Below are 19,326 nucleotides of genomic sequence, written 5' to 3'. Positions count from 1 at the left end.
TGACGAGAGCTAAGGACAAAACAAAGAAGTAGATCAGAGTAAGGGTGATAGTGAGAGGGTGTGGGTGCAGTTTGCAGGTCGATAGGGTGGCTGGGATGGACCTTACTGGGAAGGTGAGATTTTAGCAAAGCCCTGAGGGAGGTGAGGGAGTTAGCTAAGAGGTTATCTGGGGGGAGAGCGTTCGGGCAGGGGGCTCAGCTAGAGCAGGCTCTGTAGCAGGGACAGCAGGGGCCCACTCAATGCTCTGTAGCAGCCAGTGCACCCAGCCCCCTGTTGTGGTGGGTGTTGGCTGCTAAAGGTTCACAGATGTCCCCTTCTCTGGAGAATCACCCTGGGCTGACCTCCCTTCCCAGAGAGGCCTTCAAGGTGGCCGATAACTGATAGGCCGATAACTGATAGGACTGATAGGTGCCAGTGCCCTTAATCTCTGGGCTGGACAATCTCCATGATGTGATGTATGTTCCTTCCCAAGCTCCCCATGGGGTGGGCTCAGGCTAGACTTCTCCTAAAACTGCAGTCTGCCTAACTTCTTCCTCTGCCCTCTCCTGATTCCCTCCACACTTCTGAGGCTTGGAGCATCTCCTCAATAAATCCCTTGTGCAAGAGTCCCAGTCTCAGGCTCTGCTCCTAGGGAACCCAGACTAAGGCAGCCCTAAGGCCCGAACCGGCCAGGTATGTCCAAAAACCAGCAGGGAGGCCATTGTGACTAAATCAAACCTCCCCAGGAAATGTGCAGATAGGTACGCATTTGCACACAGCTCTGCCTGAAACACTATGAAACCAAATTCTAGTATTTCTCATGCCCTGCCTGAGGGCTGCTAACCCCACATGTTGACTTCTTGATGCACCATCCCTTTCTCCACAAAGGGGTTGGGAGAGTACCTTCTCACACAGAACTGTCTTGAGTTAGGAAAACTGCCCACCTGCCTCTTTCCATGGTTGCTTTCCTAGAAAATTACTGACTCCATCTCCTACCAACTGAATTGCATTCCCTTCAGAATTCATGTGTTGAATCCCTAACTCCGAAGGGATTGAGTGACTGTAAGTGGAGGAGAGCTGTCAGGAGACCACTAAACTGAGATGAGGTACTAAGTGTGGGGCCCTAATCTGACAGGAATGGTGGCCTTATAAAAAGAGGAAGAGGAGAGAGACCTCTTTCTCTCTCTCTGCCATGCATTTGAAGACACCCAGAAAACTGCTGTCTGGGAACCAGGAAGTGGGCTCTCACCGGAAACTGAATGGTATGGTATTTTGTTATGATAGAGCAGACCATCAAAACTACAAAACCATCCAAACTACAAAAGTCAAAAAGAGATTCTAGAGTGAGGCTTGGTGAGGATCCCTCTTCTGATCCCTTAGGAAATAATTCCAGCAGTGACTCCGCCCAGCTCCAGGGGACCAAGCCCCAGGACCCTGGGACATCCAAAGAGGGTTTGAAAATCCGAGGCAAACTGGGATTCAACTCACTTTTCTATTTTTCACGCCTACCAAAAGGTGGAAGCATTGTAAAAGGTCTGAAGATAGACACTGAGGGAAAGTTTTCTGAGAATTTTAATCATTTCCTGTGTAGCTGCTATTCTGTGAATGCAGAGTAATCTCCTCTGGCATAGAAAATTAATTCCGAGAGGTAATTAGTTTATTTTTTATGTAAAATGCTTAACCCACCTCCACATATCCTGCCAATACAACCAAACTCTTGACAAGGAGCTGGAGAGAACGCATTTGAAGATTGAAGACGTGGCTTAGAGACCTATTTTCCACCTTTCTTGTGTGAATTTTGCCAAGTACCCTGACTTCCTTGCACCTCAGTTTCCTTCTCTATAAAATATGGTTAAGACTCCCTCTGTAGGGTAGTGAGGATCAAGCAAAGAACACATACGATGGTACATCTTTATTTGGCCCTAAATGCATCTGTTTTTTTTTAATTTTTATTTATTTATTCATGAGAGACACACACAGAGAGAAAGGTAGAGACACAGACAGAAGCAGGCTCTCCGCAGGAAGCCCGATGCAGGACTCGATTCTGGGACTGGGACCCCGCCCTGAGCCAAAAGCAGAAGCTCAACTGCTGAGCCATCCAGGCGTCCCAAGGCATCTGGTATTAACCTCTCTGAGCAATCCTTGACATAGGTAGCCTGCTGGATTTTCATAAATTGACCCTGTGTGTTATTAGACTGTTGCGTGGTCAGGCCAAGAGAAGTTCAGGAGCTGAAAGAACTTTCCTTAATCCTAGTCACACACCTGCCTCCAGCCAGAGAAGGATGCCAAGGTTGGGAGTCTGCCCAGAGGTGAGGGAATGGGCAGGTCCTCCAGGAGAAATGGACTAACTGGTCCTCAGCTAGCTACATCAGTATCCTGGGAAGTTGTTCGAAATCCATGTTCCTGTTTTCATCTCTCCCTCGCCCTAGAGGCTATTGAATCAGATTTTCCGTGGGTGGCCCTGGGTGACCCTGCATTTTGAAGTGGTCTCCTTGGGTGGTTTTTTATGTACCACTAAGTTTGAGAAGCATAGTTCTCGTAGAGCTACTTCAGATTTTATCGTCACTGACAGGTTACTGTAGATTTTGTACCCAAGTTATAAGTGAACGTTTTGAATGGCTTAGTTGAACAGCTTGCAGTACAAATTTACTCCCTGTAATAAGCAGTGTTCATAGGCTATTTCATGACCAAAAAAAAAATTGGAGTTTATCATATATCATCAAGGATTAGTAATTAGATTATGTAAACTATTCCTCAAGTCATATATTATCACAGACTCACATCCAATTAGGGTGATCTGAAAGGAACAATTGAAAACACTTTTTGCGTGTATTCACTGAAGGTCAATTACATAAACGATTAGGAAAGACCCAGAGTGATAGTTAAAATCTGGGTATCATCAAGATTGTTGCATTATGAGGTCTGGTTTTTGTTTTGCTGCTTGCCAGTCTGATGCCAAGATGCACAGCCAATTAAATGGCAATGAGCTGTATTTTGCAATGAACGAGAGCAAAGGTTCACTTAAATTTAGCATTCTGACTTCATTAAAATTTTTTATGCCGGCACATAGAACATGCTGTGAAAAAGAAATCACAGAATGACATAAAACAACCAGTCTGTCATCTGGAGTCTATATTTAGAATCATTTCTAAATGTTTCTGCACCACTGGGACCGTGCGAAAGATTTTCCCTTTCGTTGTGTTACATTATGAACCAGAACCAAAAATTTAAGATGGCTAGTTTTAATATTTTTTGTTAACACCATATTGTTGGATGGTATAATGCCAGTGGCAAGAGAAAATGGGGAAAAACCTGTTGTCCATATGCTGTAGGATGAATAATAATTTCCTGAGTGGAAACAAGGAGAGAGCGAGCCTCGAAAACCATGAGATGTATGAAATCTACTATCTCAGGGTGGTGCTCAGTGAGCGCAAGGACACAGAGCTGGGCATCCGACCTCATGGGTGCTGTCCTCTCAGGTCCTCCAAGGTAAGACTCCCAGAACCCAATTATCTTGAGAAAGACTCAATCAAGATGCTTCTGGGTACAAATAGTGAGCACCACTATGTATTAGCCATGATCTTGACTTCTCATTTATCATTTCCAAACGTACCCTTACGTGTATTTATTACCCTTCTTTTTTTTTAATTTTTATTTATTTATGATAGTCACATAGAGAGAGAGAGAGAGAGAGAGAGGCAGAGACACAGGCAGAGGGAGAAGCAGGCTCCATGCACCAGGAGCCCAACGTGGGATTCGATCCCGGGTCTCCAGGATCGCGCCCTGGGCCAAAGGCAGGCGCCAAACCGCTGCACCACCCAGGGATCCCTATTACCCTTCTTGAAAATGACGGAGAAGGAAACTGGCCTCAACTAACCAATGGCAATGTTGGGATTTGAACCCAGCTCTGACCCCAAACCATTCCCCCCTGCCCCTTATTACTCCACTTTGCTTCCTTTATGCAGAAGTGTGTCCAGCGCTTTGAATGGTGTTTCCCCAGAAGTGATGCCTTGACCACCAGCATCACATTGATCTGGAATGCTCGGTGAAGTTCAGATTCCTAGGCACCATCCAGATCAAGGGAACCCAGCGCTCTGGCAGGCCCAGGGATATGCATTCTTGCAGCTTCTACAGGAGATGCTTGTCCACAGCAGTTTGAGTGCTATTATTTTTGGTGAACCCAGGAGAAGCATGAGGTACACTAGCTGCCCTTTGTGCGTCTACAAACCAGCTGGAGAGAGCAGCCCCCGGGAAACCAAAGTGAAGCCTTCCACTTACTTTTGCATCGTTTGCAGCAAAATGTGAAATCCCAGCCTGTCTTCCACCTGGCGCTCAGTGTGCTTCCGAGCCATCCCGCTTTGTGATCAGGTGGTATTTACTTGAGGAATCAAATCCTCATATTAACACAAGCAAAACATAATTAGAAAAATCTGTTATAAAAACCATTCTGCGTTCCAAGCCAAATATAAATTACTTTGGAGTAAGTCAGCCACGCCAGGAATCCCACTCCATTAGCTCATGTAATTAAGAGCGGCTGTCATGCTGATGACTGTCAATGTCTATTTTTCTTGATTGTTTGCATATATGCCCCCCATCTTTTACTCCCAATATATGTACAGTTTGAAAGAGCTGCCGTCAGAAGATGATCTTATTCATTTTTGTGACACGTTGTATGGATTGCACTGGCTTTGCCCACTTTCCCGCTCTTCCGTCTCTGACCTTCTCAGCGTGTTCCGTGTCTGGACACTGTCGCTGCCTGGGCTTCCTTGCCCTCTGGCCTCTGCTTGGTTTGGGCAATGCGAGAACCAGTGGGAGATAAAAGAGGCTACAAGGGAGGTAGAGGGGCCTCTCAAGCCATGCGCTTCTCTGCTCTTCTTGTTCCTTTTATGGCCACAGCGTCTAGCAGGGGCCCCTCTTCCTGGCTCCCACTCGCACTGCCTTGGAGAACAAGTGATTGAGGGGACGTAGTGGCTTCTTGCTATGGCTGGCCCCTGGGTGTCTCAACATCCTTTTCTGGTTCTCTCCATGCTGCCTGTACCTCTGCAAACAGGATCTTCATTAAAGTCTCCCTTGGTGTGCCCTCTCCCTATCTGTGCAGGTGCAGTTATTTATATTCATGGGTTATGTGCATACAACGATGTCTAGTTGGGGCACCCGGGTGGCTCAGGCGGTGAGGCGTCTGCCTTTGACTCGGGTCATGGTCTTGCAGTCCTGGGATCGCACCCTGTGTCGGGCTCCCTGCTCAGTGGGGAGCCTGCAGCAGGGACCTGCCCCTCCCCCTGCTTGTGCTCACTCTCTCTCAAATTAAATAAAATCTTAAAAAAAAAAAAAAGATGTCTAGTCTATCCAAAATACTGGCTTAACTTGCAAACATAATTATTGTGTGAACTTTTGGGTTTATTTTCAAATAATTTTTCTAAAGATTTTATTTTTATTTACTCATGACAGACACAGAGAGAGAGAGGCAGAGACAGAGGGAGAGGGAGAAGCAGGCTCCATGCAGGGAGCCCAATGCGGGATTCAATCCCAGGTCTCCAGGATCACACCCCAGGCTGAAGGCAGTGCCAAACCGCTGGGCCACCGGGGCTGCCCTATTTTCAAATATTTAAATTTGTTTTATACATACACACACATGCATAGGTATATACAGCTGACCCTTGAACAACACAGGCTTTGGAGGTGCCTAACCCCCTCACGCAGTAAAAAATCCACAGGTAGCTCTTGGCTCCCCACTGACTCAACTGTGAATAGCCTACTGTTGAGTGGAAGGTTACTGACAACATAAACAATCGATTAACACCTATTTTGTATGTTATATGTATTACATACGGTCTTCTTACAATAAAGTCAGAGAAAAGAAAATGCTATTAAAAATCATAAGAAAGAGAAAATACATTCACGGTGCTCTACTGTATTTATAAAAAGAAAATCCACGTATACGTGGACCCACGCAGTTCAAATCCATGTTGTTCAGGGGTCAGCATGAAAAATATTAAAGAGCGACAACCCACTCCCTCCCACCTCCCCTAGGTGGGAAGCCTTTGTTGGTTACCTCCAGGGAACTGACAGTGAAGGGCACAGGGAAGAGGAAAACATGGGCTTCTAAGTGTAACTTGCTGCAAAAGGGGCTGTGGCAGCCAGAACCAAGGGAGCAGAGTGAGGAAGATCAGATATCTGTCCATCCGAGTAGAGAGGAGGGGAGGGAGGAGGTGGCGGGAGGATGAGGAGGCAGGAGAAAGTGAGAGGAGGGAGAGGCAGCAGAAGGAGGGAGGAGGGGGAGGTAGAAGGGGAGGGAGGAGGTGGGAGGAGGAAGACGGAGGAGGGGAGGGAGGAGGAGGAGGGGAAGGGAAGAGAGTAGGGGAGGAGGAGGGAGGAGAGGAAGCAGAAGGGGAGGAGGAGAGGGAGGGAGGAGGAGGAGGGAGGAGGGAGAGGCAGGAGGAGGAGGGAGGAGGGAAGGGAGGAGGAGTAGGGGAAGGGGAGAGAGTAGGGGAGGGGAAGGAGGAGGGAGGAGGGGAAGGAGGAGGGAGGAGGGGAAGCAGAAGGGGAGGGAGGAGGGGAGGGAAGAGAGGGAGGCAGAAGGGGAGGGAGGAGGGAGAGGGAGGATGAGGAGGGGAAAGGGAGAGAGTAGGGGAGGGGGTTGGGAGGCAGGAGGAGGAGGTGGGAAGGGGGAGACACAAGGAGGAGGGAGGGGAGACAGCTACAAGCTGCAGGATGCCATGATCTTTGGGGAAAATTGGATGTTGGAGAAGCTTCCTGTGGATTATGCGGCCCAGTTATGAGCAACATTTCTCTCCAAGGCCATGGGGCTTTCAAACACGTCCGGAGTTCTTTGACATGTCCCCATCAAAAGGTGGAATCTAATTTTTTTCTCAGGGGAATGTGGGCTTCCTTTGAATGGAGCACAGCACAGTGATTCTGCTGGACTCCAGCAGCTGGGCCATAGGTGTTCCTGCCACCACCGAGGTCCCAGCCGACAGCCAGCATCGGCCACCAGGCCCGTGAATGAATGATCCTGCAATGGTCCCAGCCCCCAGCCCGGCCTTCAAGGGCTCCCAGTAATGGTGATGGGAGCTGGGACAGGCTGTTTCCAACAACTGTGAGCAGATCTGTGAGCAAAATGAGTACTGTTGTTTAGAGCCACAAAGTTTTGGGGTGGTTTGTTACACAGCAATAGATGGCTGGCACAAAGGTTTTGTTTTGTTTTGTTTTTGGGTTTTTAAAAAGAAGGTTTATTTATTCATTTGAGGGGGGTGGTCAGGGGCAGAGGGAGAGACAGTTTTAAGCAGACACCACACCGGGCGTGAAGCCCACTGTGGTCCTGAGATCAGGACCTGAGCTGAAACCAAGAGTCGGCCGCTTACGGACACAAAGCCTTTACAGTTGGACTTGGGGGTTTTGAGCTGGCCTTCAGGTGGCCTTCTGTTTAGCAGTTACATGGAGATGGTGTGGAGAAATACCAGATACTAGAATATTTTTTTTTATCCTCTAAGGAGCCTTCTGAAAAACCCTTCTAAGGGAGAGTTGTATATGTAACATTGTGACAAGCACTGGGTGCCTAGCTCGTAGGAGGTGCTTCAGAAATTTATATTTTGGATGAGCAAATAAGCCAGATGGGGAGTGGGATCCCAGGGGGGATACTTCAGTAACAATAGCCATTAAGGGTGGGTTTTTGATGCTTCTAAGGCACTTGTTTGGCTCAGAACCTGGATGAGTGGATGATGCAAATTTGCGTTGGAGCTCATTTGCTCAGTTTACTAGAGGGGGGAGCCAGGAGACGTCTCCACGGTGTTATCTATATGTAGGAAGGAGGGAAAATCAGTTTAAAAGCTAGTAGTGGAATTTTTCAGAGGGAAAACTATCTTTTTGTAGCAGGACATCTTAGAGGATCATGGCTATTGTGAGGAGCTGACCCCCCCAGGCCAAGATGGGCTTTGAACGATTGCAGAACCACATTTGCCCCGAGAGGACAAAGTGAGAAGATCGTGGAGAGGGAGGACAAGTGTGGGGGGCAGGGGATCCCGGAGAGAGTACATCAGGGTGAAGCTGGCTAGGTGACTGAAGAATTTTAAGAACAAACATGCTTAGTGGTTATTTGTAAGTTGTTGGCCGTGGTGTTCGGTTTTGGAACAAGCACCCATTGCCCCGTTTTCCCTGAAGTCTGTCTTACATGTGGACTTTCCTTGGTGCTGTTTTGTAGAGAGGAGGAATCAGGGCAGAGTCCAGCATGGGACAGAAGAGGGTCAAAGAACCGGACATATGGAGGAAATATGGAGGTGGGACCAGAGCCCACTGGAGGAAGCTCCCCAAGAATCTGCTTCTTTGGTGGTTACTGTAGAGATGAAAAGATACATCTTTAACACCTCACAGTCTATTTAGAGTTAATAATGTCCCCACTTCTGGGGCACCTGGGTAGCTCAGGGGTTGAGTATCTGCCTCCAGCTCAGGTTGTGATCCCAGGGTCCTGGGATCAAGTCCCACATCGGCTCCCCGCAGGGAGCCTGCTTCTCCCTCTGCCTCTCTCTGTCTCTCATGAATAAATAAGTAAAATATTTAAAAGATATAATGTCCCACTTCAAGTAAAATGTCTAAAATTGGCAATTACAGAGCTGTTTCCCACCCTCTTCTATCCCTTATGACACGTGGTTGTAAGTCCTTCCTCTATTTACATTCATTACAACCACTACAATAGGATGTTATAATCATTGCTTTATACAGACACATTTTAAAGAAATTAAGAGAAAAGAAGGGTCTTTTCTATTTATCCACACATTTATCACTTCCAGTGCTTTTCATTCCCTCCTAAAGATCTGAGTTTCTACCTATTGTCATAACCCATCAGGTTCAAGAAATTCTCTTAGAATTTTTTTTTTTTGTAGGAGATCTTAAAGCAAAGTTTCTTTTATCTGAAAATGTTTTTATTTCACCTTAATTTTTGAAAGATCTTTGCATCAGAACTAGAATTCTGGGATTGACCTTTTAAAATGTCTATTTATCTTCTGAGATGATAGATGACAGATGCATTAGGAGTATTATATATCTACATCTATATTTATATCTATATCTACATCTATATTTATATCTACTTCAGGAAGTTTTTTCCCTAAAGTCCTGGGGTAGAGTTTCCTAGCTGCTTTAACATCTCTGCTAATTCTAACATATGGAATGGGATAGATCTCTGCCACTTATCTTTTCTTTTTGAGATGGGTCACATTTTGCAGATTCTTTTTATATAAAGCAATTTTGGAAAGCATCCTGAACACTGTGAATGATGTACCCTGGAGATAGTGAGTGAGAAACTGTGGATTCTCAGAGTTCTATTCTGTTCCTCCAAGGAGTAGGGCTGTTTGGGTTAGTTTGTTTTGAGGGCAGGTGGTGTGGGTAAGTCAAACTGCAAATTCTGTCCCTCCAGAGGTGTTGATTAGCTTGGCCAAGGTAATGCAGCTAACAGGTAGCTACCTTTAGATACCTTAAGAGCAAAATATTTAAAAGAGAGAGAGAGAGAGCAAAATATAGCTTTGACAAGAGATATTTTACTTCTCTAAATTTTCATCTGTGCTCAAGACTTCTACCCTAAAACAAGGACTCCCTTAGTTTCGACTTGGTTCTCTTTGATGGGAAACCAGAACCTACAGTCCAGTCTGCAGTGGGCATTATTTGCTAGCACTGCTCTTTGCTTGCTACAGGCTTGTACCTTAGAGATTTGAAGTGGCTCCTTCCAGCTGTGGCAGCGTGGCAGTTCTCCTGCTCCAGGGCATGGAGTCTCAATTTGGGTCCTTGGATAGATAGAGCAGCCTTACGATTGCCAGATAATATTCAGGACACCCTGTTAAATTTTAAGATCAGATTTTGAAAACCCACAAATTTTTAGCGTAAATTATTTGAGACAGACTTACTATAGATCTAAGTGACGACAGAGCGAATGATAAAAGCCAGGGCTATCTGGTCAGCTTGAGCCAGCTGTCACTCATGTTTAAGCAGAGCCTCAGAGGCAGGCAGAGGAGTGGGGGAGCTTATGGTGAAAATGGGGAGGTTTCAGGCAAGCCCTGATGGGAGCCTGCGGCTGGGGGAAGCTGGAGACAGGCTAACCAGAAGTGGGGTGTCTATGTGACTGGTTGGGGGGACATATTTGGTGCTCTCTGGTCGGTCCTAAGTTAGAAGCAGGGACAAAAATTGGGGAAGCTATCAGTTATTAATCAAATCCTGGATGTTTGGGGCCGGTTGGAACAGAGGTGGTTGTTTGGCTGCCTGGATGGTCGCAATAGACAGCAGGCTGCCTTCCTGGGCCGGTTACTGGGGATGAGGGCTTGGTTTCCTGGCAGGTTGTGGGTCAGAGTTCTATTTCTGTATGTGGTCTGACCACCATCTGTTTGTATATTCAATCTCTCATTGTATTATTTGGGGCATACTTACAAGGAGTACCTTTTTGGAGGTCTCTGAGCACCCAGGAAAGTCAGCCCGAAAGCACAGGTAGAAAACTGGAGGGGCCATTGGCCGCCAGGTGGGCTGAGTTCCGCCCCTTTGCCCGGCGGTGCTGTCCCTACCAGCTGCTGGAATGACACATCGGTGCCCCACCCTTGTCATGCTTTCTCTGGCCGTCAGAGTTGTCTTTGCCGATAGGCAAGAAGAACTGGGGAATTATTATTTTTTTAAGATTTTATTTATTTATTCATGGGAGACACAGAGAGAGGCAGAGGCACAGGCAGAGGGATGTGCCTGTGCAGAGGCACAGGGATCCTGATGTGGGACTGGATCCCGGGGTTCCAGGATCATGACCTGAGCCGAAGGCAGGCGCCCAACCACTAAGCCACCCAGGCGCCCCAGAGCTGTGGAACGAACACCCCCCAGAGGCAGCCCTTCGCTGTGGCTCATGGGAGCCAGTGTGCAAGCGCCCAGCTCTCTCCTCTTTGGAGACAGTTGACACAGTGGCTACCTGCCCCTGGAGCACCCTTTATTGGCTTCCTTCTCCTCTTGTCTCAATTCTCTACTGTGTCACAGAGCTTGCTTTTGGGAAACCCAAGCTACTAAGACAGGTGGAGATCAGCTGGCCCCAACTTGAACTGACCCCTGGAAGTTTTATTTTTATTTATTTATTTATTTATTTATTATTTATTTATTTATTTATTTATTTATTTCCCCTGGAAGTTTTAAATGTAGAACATACTGAGCAAGAGCTCGGGCTGTGGGCTGAGCAGAGACAGGAAGCAGCGGAGGTGAGCACGGTGGCTGGCATCTGACTGCGTCTTCAGATGGGGGTCCCAGGGCTGGACCTGGGCTCAGGTGGGGGTGGACCCTGACTGCCGAGGGGCTGCTGTTCCCCTTTCCCCACTGCACAGCCGTGAGATTTCCTCACTTCCCAGACACCTTGGTGACAGACCCCATCCCCTGAGGTGACCCCCACCTCTTTGTCCCTTGACGCTTTGTCTTGCTTACTCAAGGTCTTACGGTGGGTCAGCAGGGGGACGGGGGCTAAACCCAAGCAGTCTGACCCCAGAGCCCGAGATCCTCACCAGCATGTAATGGCCTTTCAAAATGCTGTCATAAAATGTTTCCCCAGCTGACTCCTGAAGGAGATTCATCGCACAGGTTTGTGGGCCACACACTGCTCACCCCCCACCCCCCACCCCGGGCAATAGAGCCGTTAGCCAGGGCTGACTCTTCTCTGGGAGCTGGGAGCGTTGCCTTACTCTTCAGGGGGCCTCACAGGCTGGTGTGGAGCTTGGCCTGTGTTTGGCCCGCTCAGGCACTGTGGCCGCAGAGTCTGTGCTCTTCGCTACTGCCCATACTGAAGCTATTTTATTTTATTTTATATATTTTATTTTATAATTTAATTTAATTTAATTTATTTTTTTCTGAAACTATTTTAAAATAACCGAAGCAAGACAAAGCATTTCTGAGGATATGCTCAAAATTAGACATGAAAATTCTACTAACATCCCATGTGCTAAAACATGACTCCACCTAATTCCAGGGACGCCCCCCTCCACCCCTTCCTTTTTTTCCAGGGACCCCGCCAGGGCTGCAGTTGCGAGCACTGCCGACTGTCATTCCTCCTGGCATCTAGTGGTAGGGCTCACACCTCCGCATGCTACCCTTGCTCTGCAGGCTGGGCCCACGGAGAGGCAAAGGAGGCACCGGGTCCTCCATTCCGTTGGGGTAAGGTCAGTTGGGCTCCTGAGAGCGAATGGCCTTTACCATTTGCTCCCAGGTGCCTCACTCGCCCTACTGTATTCTTGACCCGCCTAGACAGGCGAGCACATGTCACTGTCTGCTTGAGTCCCTGTGGCCACCTCCTCCAGCCCCGTGCCTGCAGAAGGAAACATAGGCTGTGAGTCATTTTACTTGGTTAGGGAAGGAGAAAGAAACCAATGGGGGGATGAAACAGAAGTGCTGTTGCTGAGTCTTACATTGGACAGGGTGATCCGGAGCTGCCGTGGGGCCCCGGCTGCTCTGTGGTGACTGCTAGTGCCAACGTGTCCCAGATGGAAAGGAAGGCTGGCCAGCTGGGTGCCCGCACAGGGCTTCCTCGTGTCCTTGAGGCCGGCTCCACGGGCTTAGGCAGTCGGAGTGGCTCTGGTCTGTGCAGCTGAAGCAGTCCCACTAGATCCCTGGCCTCAACGAATTCCCCGCAGCCTCATCTAGTTCCTCTGCCTCAACTAATCCCCTCTCCCCCCAGACTCCACTAGTCCTCTTGGTCTCAACTAGCCCTTCCTTAGCTTCCTCTAGCCCAGCTGGCCTCAGCCAGACCCCCCCTTTGGAGGGGTTTCCCATCTTCCACCTGGCCCTGGGTTTCCAGCTTTGTTTGCTCATTCTCTTGCCTGCACCTGGGAGTCTTTACCTGCACCTTCTAGGACGTTCTACAGAAGGCCCAAGTCAGCAACTCACTTATCCCAGCCTGGACCTTTCTCCTCCTGCTTCCTCAGGGTGATCCCCAGGGCCCTCCCACCCCATCTGGTCTCCCAGAGAGAGGGAGGTGAATGTTAATGTTCAGGGAAGCCTACACCTGGCCAGGCGCTGACTCTCTGTAAGATGAGCTCACAAATCTGCTCAACCAATGGCACGCAGAGGGCATCCTTCTCCACATTTTAGAGACAAGATGGAGGTTCAGAAAAACTAAGTGCCCAGTATGAAATTATAGTTTTAGGAAATGAGAGACACATTTAAATACCATTCCGTCTGAACCCCATGGCCCAGAATATGCCACCTCTCCCCATCGAGGTCCCCCATACTAGGTGTGCTGACCCCCAAGGCCCAGCACATGCCATCAGCACCTATGTGGTGGGGGGAAGCACTGGAGCTGTGCACCCTTGGTATGAAAACACAGCCGAGCCCACGGGACTGGTCTGCAGTGACCTGAGACAAGGGGTTGGTGGAAACCAGCCACCTAATCAGCAAAGAACAGGAAGCAACCTGCCAGCACTGTTCCGGAGCAGGGTGGATTTCCCAAAATGGGACCTTTCTGGGTGGGAGATGTCCTTCTTGGGACTGTGGGTGGGGGCGTCTGTGGGGGTGAGACCAGGCATTTGCATTATAAAGGTCTCTTTCCACTGGAGTGCAGGCTGGGAGCTGCCTTGCAGAAAGCTTCTAGGCCTTCAGATGGCTGGATCTCCATGGAAATTGGTTTGCAGAGAGAAAGGAGCTATTTTAAGGACAAGCAGAGATGAGAACCTGTAGGTTGGGGTTAGGGAAGGTAGCTGTGGGAGAGAGCTTTTCTGAATGACTCACTAACTTCCCTCCTATTGAGGTGGGAAAAAAATGGCATGGCAAAAAAAACCGGAAACCCAGGAAAAAGGAGTAGCGGCAAGGCCGACTCCCTCCCTGGGGGAATGGCCAACCCCCTCCCTGGGGGAATGGCACGGGGGTGGCGGGGTGGCAGGGTGGCAGGTGGCAGCAGCAGGTGCCCCCCAGGGGGCCGCGCTGGGGGTGGAGCTGCTGGGGGTGAACCTCCCCTTAGGGAACATCCACCACGATTGTACCTTCCCATCCGCGTAACATCTGCTCTTTCAACCAGCTTCCATGTAATCATGCAAAGAAGGAAACATTTACTAAAGAAAAAAATGGCTGTGGCAGTTTCTGTCATCTTAGAGGGTAACGGAATTGATCTTCAGGGCAGGGGGCACTTTAGCAGGAAAGCGTGGTTAATCCATCCGTCTCATTAGGGAGCCTGGGGAAGACTGGCTGAAACAAAAGAGGTAAATTACCGAAGTGATAAAGAGGTGGGGATTTCGAGGTCCCCAGGTCATCCTGCCATTGGATTGTGTGTGTGTGTGTGTGTGTGTGTGTCTGGAGCGGCCCCGAGTGGTGGCAGCCCAGAGCCCAGGGAGAAGGTAGTCAGGGACCTCTGGGGAGGGGGGAGCGGCCGAGAGGATGGTCGTACATTCCAGGTACATTCTAGGCTGTTACCCATCAAGGGACAGAGCCTGTTTGGCACACACACAGCCTGGGGTGGTGCCTGGGGGAAAGGCCACCATGAGGGGCACTTGCTCAGGCCCACTAGAACTCACAGCAAAAGATGATGGGGAGTCCAAGGTGCACCTCACGGTGCTGGTCCTCAACTCACTTCTCCTGGGAACTCTCAGAAATGGCGGGGAGGGCCTGGAAGTCCATTCTAGGTGGGGGTGGAAGCTCCAGCTCTATACTCTTCCTGTGTGTAGTCTGCTACAGGCAGCTCCCAGAAGGCCACCCCCTCCTGGCAGGCAGTGGGTTCCCCAGGAGCCCTGGGGATCATGCCCAGGTCTTTAGTCATGGGGTGATGGCTATAGCAGGGTGGACCAAAAGGCTGTCTGGGAGTCTCTAGCCATCCTTCCACGCTGGCCCGTGGCCTACTGAGTCAAAAGGCTCGGATCTGGGGACTCAGGGATTTCTGTGTGAGGAGCAGCAAGTGAGCCTGCAGGGTGAGGGGGTCCCACCTGAGTGTGGTGAGGAGCTGCAGTCACAGCAGGCTTTCAGCCTTGACCCTGCGTGTCCACAGGCCACTGCTGCAGGGCAGGGAATGGTGCGCTCCGAGGATGCTAAGAACACCAGTCCCTCACGCTCTGCGTAGAGTCCGGGTCTGGCGTGTGACCCAGAGCAGAGCCTGAGTAGCCTGAGGTGGTGGGAGCAGCAGTCGGGGCCAAGCAGCTGTGCCCTGGCCCAGGGCCAGGCCCTGACAATGGGCCTCTGGGTGGGGGCTGCTCCGGCACCCACAGGGCCTACGAGTTGCTCCTGAATGCAAGGAGCTGGAGGCCCACAACCTGGCTATTGTTTACATGTGTTTATTGTCTCTGGAGCTTAGCAATGAACACTTAATAGAAGGAGGAGGAACCTGTGGCTGCAGGATGGCAGGTGGTGGCGGTGGTATGTGCGCGCAGAGGGTGACGACACTGGCTGGCCACACGGTGCCTGGAGTCCATGAAGCTGCGGAACATCTACTGCTGTTCCTGGTCTACGCCCAACTTCAAACTGTTTCTACGAAGTCCCCTCCAGTCAGGGGACTAGTCAGCCCATCACCACCACGAACCTCAAAGACCTCTCCTCCCTTGAACCTCAACGACCTCTCCTGCCTTGCCTGCGGCTCGGCGGCCCCAACAGCCTAGAAGCACGTCTGCGGCTGAATGTCAGGAAAAAAAAAAGCCACACGGATGGGAGCTGAGTGAGAAAGGCACAATTTATTGGTCATGCGGACAGACACACACGGGGACGTGGGGTGCGTACCCATTCTCCTGCACTCACACCTCTGGATTTGGTTTCCTACACTAATTCTGTATGTCAAAAAGCAACACAAAAGAAAAGACTCACCAATCTACTCTCGTAGTAACCAAGGAAGCAGGGCCAAGAGCCACAGAGTTTGGAAAGAAATGACTGCATTGTTCTGACAGCCGGAACCGAGAGGCTCACCTCCCTGGCAGCCAGGCAGCACAGCTTGGCTTTCAGGAGCGACAGCAGAGACCCTTCTATGAGCACGATGAGATAAGTGTTGGGGGGCTTCGGCTCAAACCATGGCCTGGTGCTGGCTGCCCAGCTCGAGGACGGCCTGGGCTTCTCTAGCACAAGCTGAAGCCGGATCTCTCTACTGGACTAGGTATTGATTTTCCCTCTCCTTTCGACTCAAGAACTGAGATGTGGAGAGATCCCCTCTCTCTGCAGCAGCTCTGCTGGAGCCCCCGGGCTTTAGCTAAAGCAGTGGCATCCCTGAAGCCAGGCGAGGCCAGGTTTGTTGTACCCTAAATTAACCACTTACTCTTCATCTCCCTAAAGCTCAAGCCCTGTCTCACTCCAGGAAGGCACCGGCCTTAATTTTTAATGCTTTGTCCAAACTGCTCAGAACACACTGTCCTGAACCGGGCGTCTGGAATGTGGTTGTGTTTGGCTGAAAAAGACTCAACTCATGTTTGTGGAGCACTTAGCACAGTACCTGGCATGTGGTGAGTGCTCTATACATGTAGCAATTATTATTATTAATAATATTATTATTATTATTTTATATCTCCACCTACAAATCAGCGCTTTAGTTCCTTTCTTCAAAATGATGACCGGAACAAGGCTCATGGGTTCCAAGTACCAAGATCATGCTGGGGTCCCAGGTACACTTTCCCTTCTACCCTTAGCACTTGGTGCCAAGTTTGGCAGCCAGAGCACTCTGCTGACCACACAGAAGCTAGGCCCTCTCCTGAAAAGTAGGAAGCCCTGCATAGGAAGCTAGGTAGGAGGAGCCAACAGGGGGTCCTGGGAGAAGGTCCGAGTGGCTTCACGCTGTTCCTCGGGGCTCCTGTCTTGCTGCCAGCTCGCCAGGGGCTTTACTGTGGGACAAGAACAGAACAGCGTCAGTGCTAAAGTCTCTAGCAGGCCAGATTAAACTAAAGGTGCCCTCGTCCCTACACACAGTGGGCTAGGGCAAGCTTCCTTTAACGCGGTGCAGGAGAGCCAACGCACTGCTTAAGCACGTACTTAGATATCTAAGCAATATATGTGCACGTACATTATATGCATATGTGGCAATTACAGGATATGGAAGAAACAGTATGCAGTATAAATTATAACAGTAATGATATATAATAAAATTTAATCCTCCCTATAAACCTATGAGGCAGATTCCATCAGTAGCTCCCTCTTTACAGATGAGTAAACTGAGGCTCAAGGCACAGAGCCAGGAAGTGCGAGAGCTAGGATTCAGACCCAAGACAGTGTGGCTCCCCAGGAAGTTCTTTACTACTACTAGTTTTGCTCGAAAAGAAATCCATTTTATAGGAAGGAAGGGGACGGCAGTGTGTCTGAAGTCTCTAAAACATTGGGAAGAGGGACGCCTGGATGGCTCAGAGGCTGGGCGCCTGCCTTCAGATCGGGGTGTGATCCTGGAGACCCAGGATCGAGTCCCACATCGGGCTCCCTATGTGGAGCCTGCTTCTCCCGTCTGCCTAAGTCTCTGCCTCTCTCTCTCTCTGTGTCTCTCATGAGTGAATAAATAAAATCTTAAAAATAAATAACTAAATAAAATATTGGGAAGATTTTAAGTACTAACACTAAGGATGGTGATAAAGAAATGTAAATGATCTAGGTTTTTTTTTTTTTTTTTTAGTTACGGCACCTGAGTTCCTATAGGGCTGACCCAGGAAGGCTCAGAGAATTTATCCCCAGAACCTCATTTAATGCTTTCGGTGTAGGAACAGAGCCTTCCGGGACAGACAGGACTGGGTTCAAATCCTGCGATCTGAATGGGGGCCTGGGTGTTGTATCACACGCACTTGCCCCTAGTGCACCCCTGAGCCAACGGGGGTCTCACCCGCACACACACACTTGCCCCCAGCGGACCCCCGGGCCAGTGGGGGTCTCCTGCTCACTCGCACACACACGCACTTGCCCCCAGTGGACTCCAGAGCCAGCAGGGGTCTCCCATGCACACACGCACTTGCCCCCAGGGCACCCCCGAGCTAGCGGAGGCGGGGGTCCTCTCCCGCACACACGCACTTGCCCCTGGGGCACCCCTGAGCCAGCAGGGGTCTACTGTGCACACACTCACTTGCACCCGGGGCACCCTCAGCCAGCGGGGGGGTCTCCCGCGCACACACGCACTTGCCCCCAGAGCCAGCGGGGGTCTCAGGCCCTGGGGCGGGGGCTCCCCTGCACACGCCGGGCCCCAGCGCACCTGCATGGACGCGCGGCCGAGCGGCGCGTCCTCAGCCCGCAGCTTGCCGTGGTGGGGCAGCTCGGCGTTCTCCCGGTAGTCGCGGCCCTTGGAGTGCTGCAGGTGCAGGACGGCCGGGCTCTTGACCGGGAGCGGCGGCCGCTGCGCCGGCGGGGGCGGGGGCTGCTGGCTCAGTTCCGACCTGGAGGGCTTGATGGGCCTCTTGGCGGGCACCTGGGCCTGGAGGCCCGCGGCGGCCTTGGCCTTCCCCTGGCTCTTGTCCGCGGCCGCCGGCCGGCCCTCGGCGGAGGACGAGCAGGTGTAGGAGCGCAGCCGGGGCGTGGGGCTCAGGAAGGGCGCGGCCGCCGCCGCCTTGCCTGTCCCCTTGGTGCCCTCGGCCTCCTGGGCTTTGGGGAGCAGGATGCCGGGCGACAAGATTCCTGGGTCCGGGCAGGGCGGGGGATCCTTCCTCAGCATTTTGGGCGATTCCTGCTCTTTCCTGGGCAGCAGCTTAGGGAAAGAGCTCACAGAGCCATACAGCGGGTTCTCAAACATCTCGGGCTTGGTGAGCCGCACGTCCTCCTGGGGGGAAGATTCTGGGGTGCTCTTGCCCAGGTCGCAGGGCCTGGAGGGTGGCAGAGAGGGGAGACAGAGAAAAATTGCATTTGACAAGTGGTTGCTTCCTCCTGATGAGGTGATCAAAAGGTGAACCAGACAGGTGGTGACTGCCCATCTTTGTGACTGTACTGAGCACCATCCAACTGTTCCCTTTAAAATAGTTCATTTGAAAAAAAAAAAAAAAAAAGGTTCATTTGGGGATCCCTGGATGGCTCAGTGGTTTGGCACCTGACTTCAGCCCAGGGTGTGATCCTGGAGACCCGGGATTGAGTCCCACATCGGGTTCCCTGCGTGGAGCCTGCTTCTCCCTCTGCCCCCCTCTCTCTCTCTCTGTGTCACTCATGAATAAATAAAATCTTAAAAAAAAAAATCTAAAATGGTTTATTTGGGGAATGGGCTAGATGGGTGATGGGTATGAAGGAGGGCCCTTGTGAGGAGCCCTGGGTGTTATAGGTAAGTGATGAATCACTAAATTCTACTCCTGTGGGCAGCCTGGATGGCTCAGCGGTTTAACACCTGCCTTTGGCCCAGGGCATGATCCTGGAGGCCTGGGATCGAGTCCCACGTCGGGCTCCCTGCATGGAGCCTGCTTCTCCCTCTGCCTATGTCTCTGCCTCTCTCTCTCTGTGTGT

At 50.6% G+C, this 19,326-nt stretch overlaps 1 protein-coding gene across 1 annotated transcript in view; it reads right to left on the bottom strand.

Moving 5' to 3' along the window:
* Nucleotides 1-15,604: 15,604 nt before the first annotated feature.
* Nucleotides 15,605-19,326, bottom strand: part of INPP5D (inositol polyphosphate-5-phosphatase D) — a 119,457-nt gene continuing 115,735 nt past the window's right edge. The window contains exons 26-27 of the mRNA XM_038574220.1: nucleotides 18,098-18,701; nucleotides 15,605-16,754 (exon numbers count right to left, since the gene is read on the bottom strand). Of these exons, the coding sequence (XP_038430148.1) occupies nucleotides 16,752-16,754; nucleotides 18,098-18,701 (607 nt within the window). The 3' untranslated portion in view covers nucleotides 15,605-16,751. The remainder of the gene's footprint in view (nucleotides 16,755-18,097; nucleotides 18,702-19,326) is intronic.

This window comes from Canis lupus, chromosome 25 (genome assembly GCF_011100685.1).
Source record: "Canis lupus familiaris isolate Mischka breed German Shepherd chromosome 25, alternate assembly UU_Cfam_GSD_1.0, whole genome shotgun sequence".
Taxonomy (NCBI): domain Eukaryota; kingdom Metazoa; phylum Chordata; class Mammalia; order Carnivora; family Canidae; genus Canis; species Canis lupus.
Note: the sequence above shows the minus strand (reverse complement) of the source record. Positions and strands in the feature narration are given on the sequence as shown.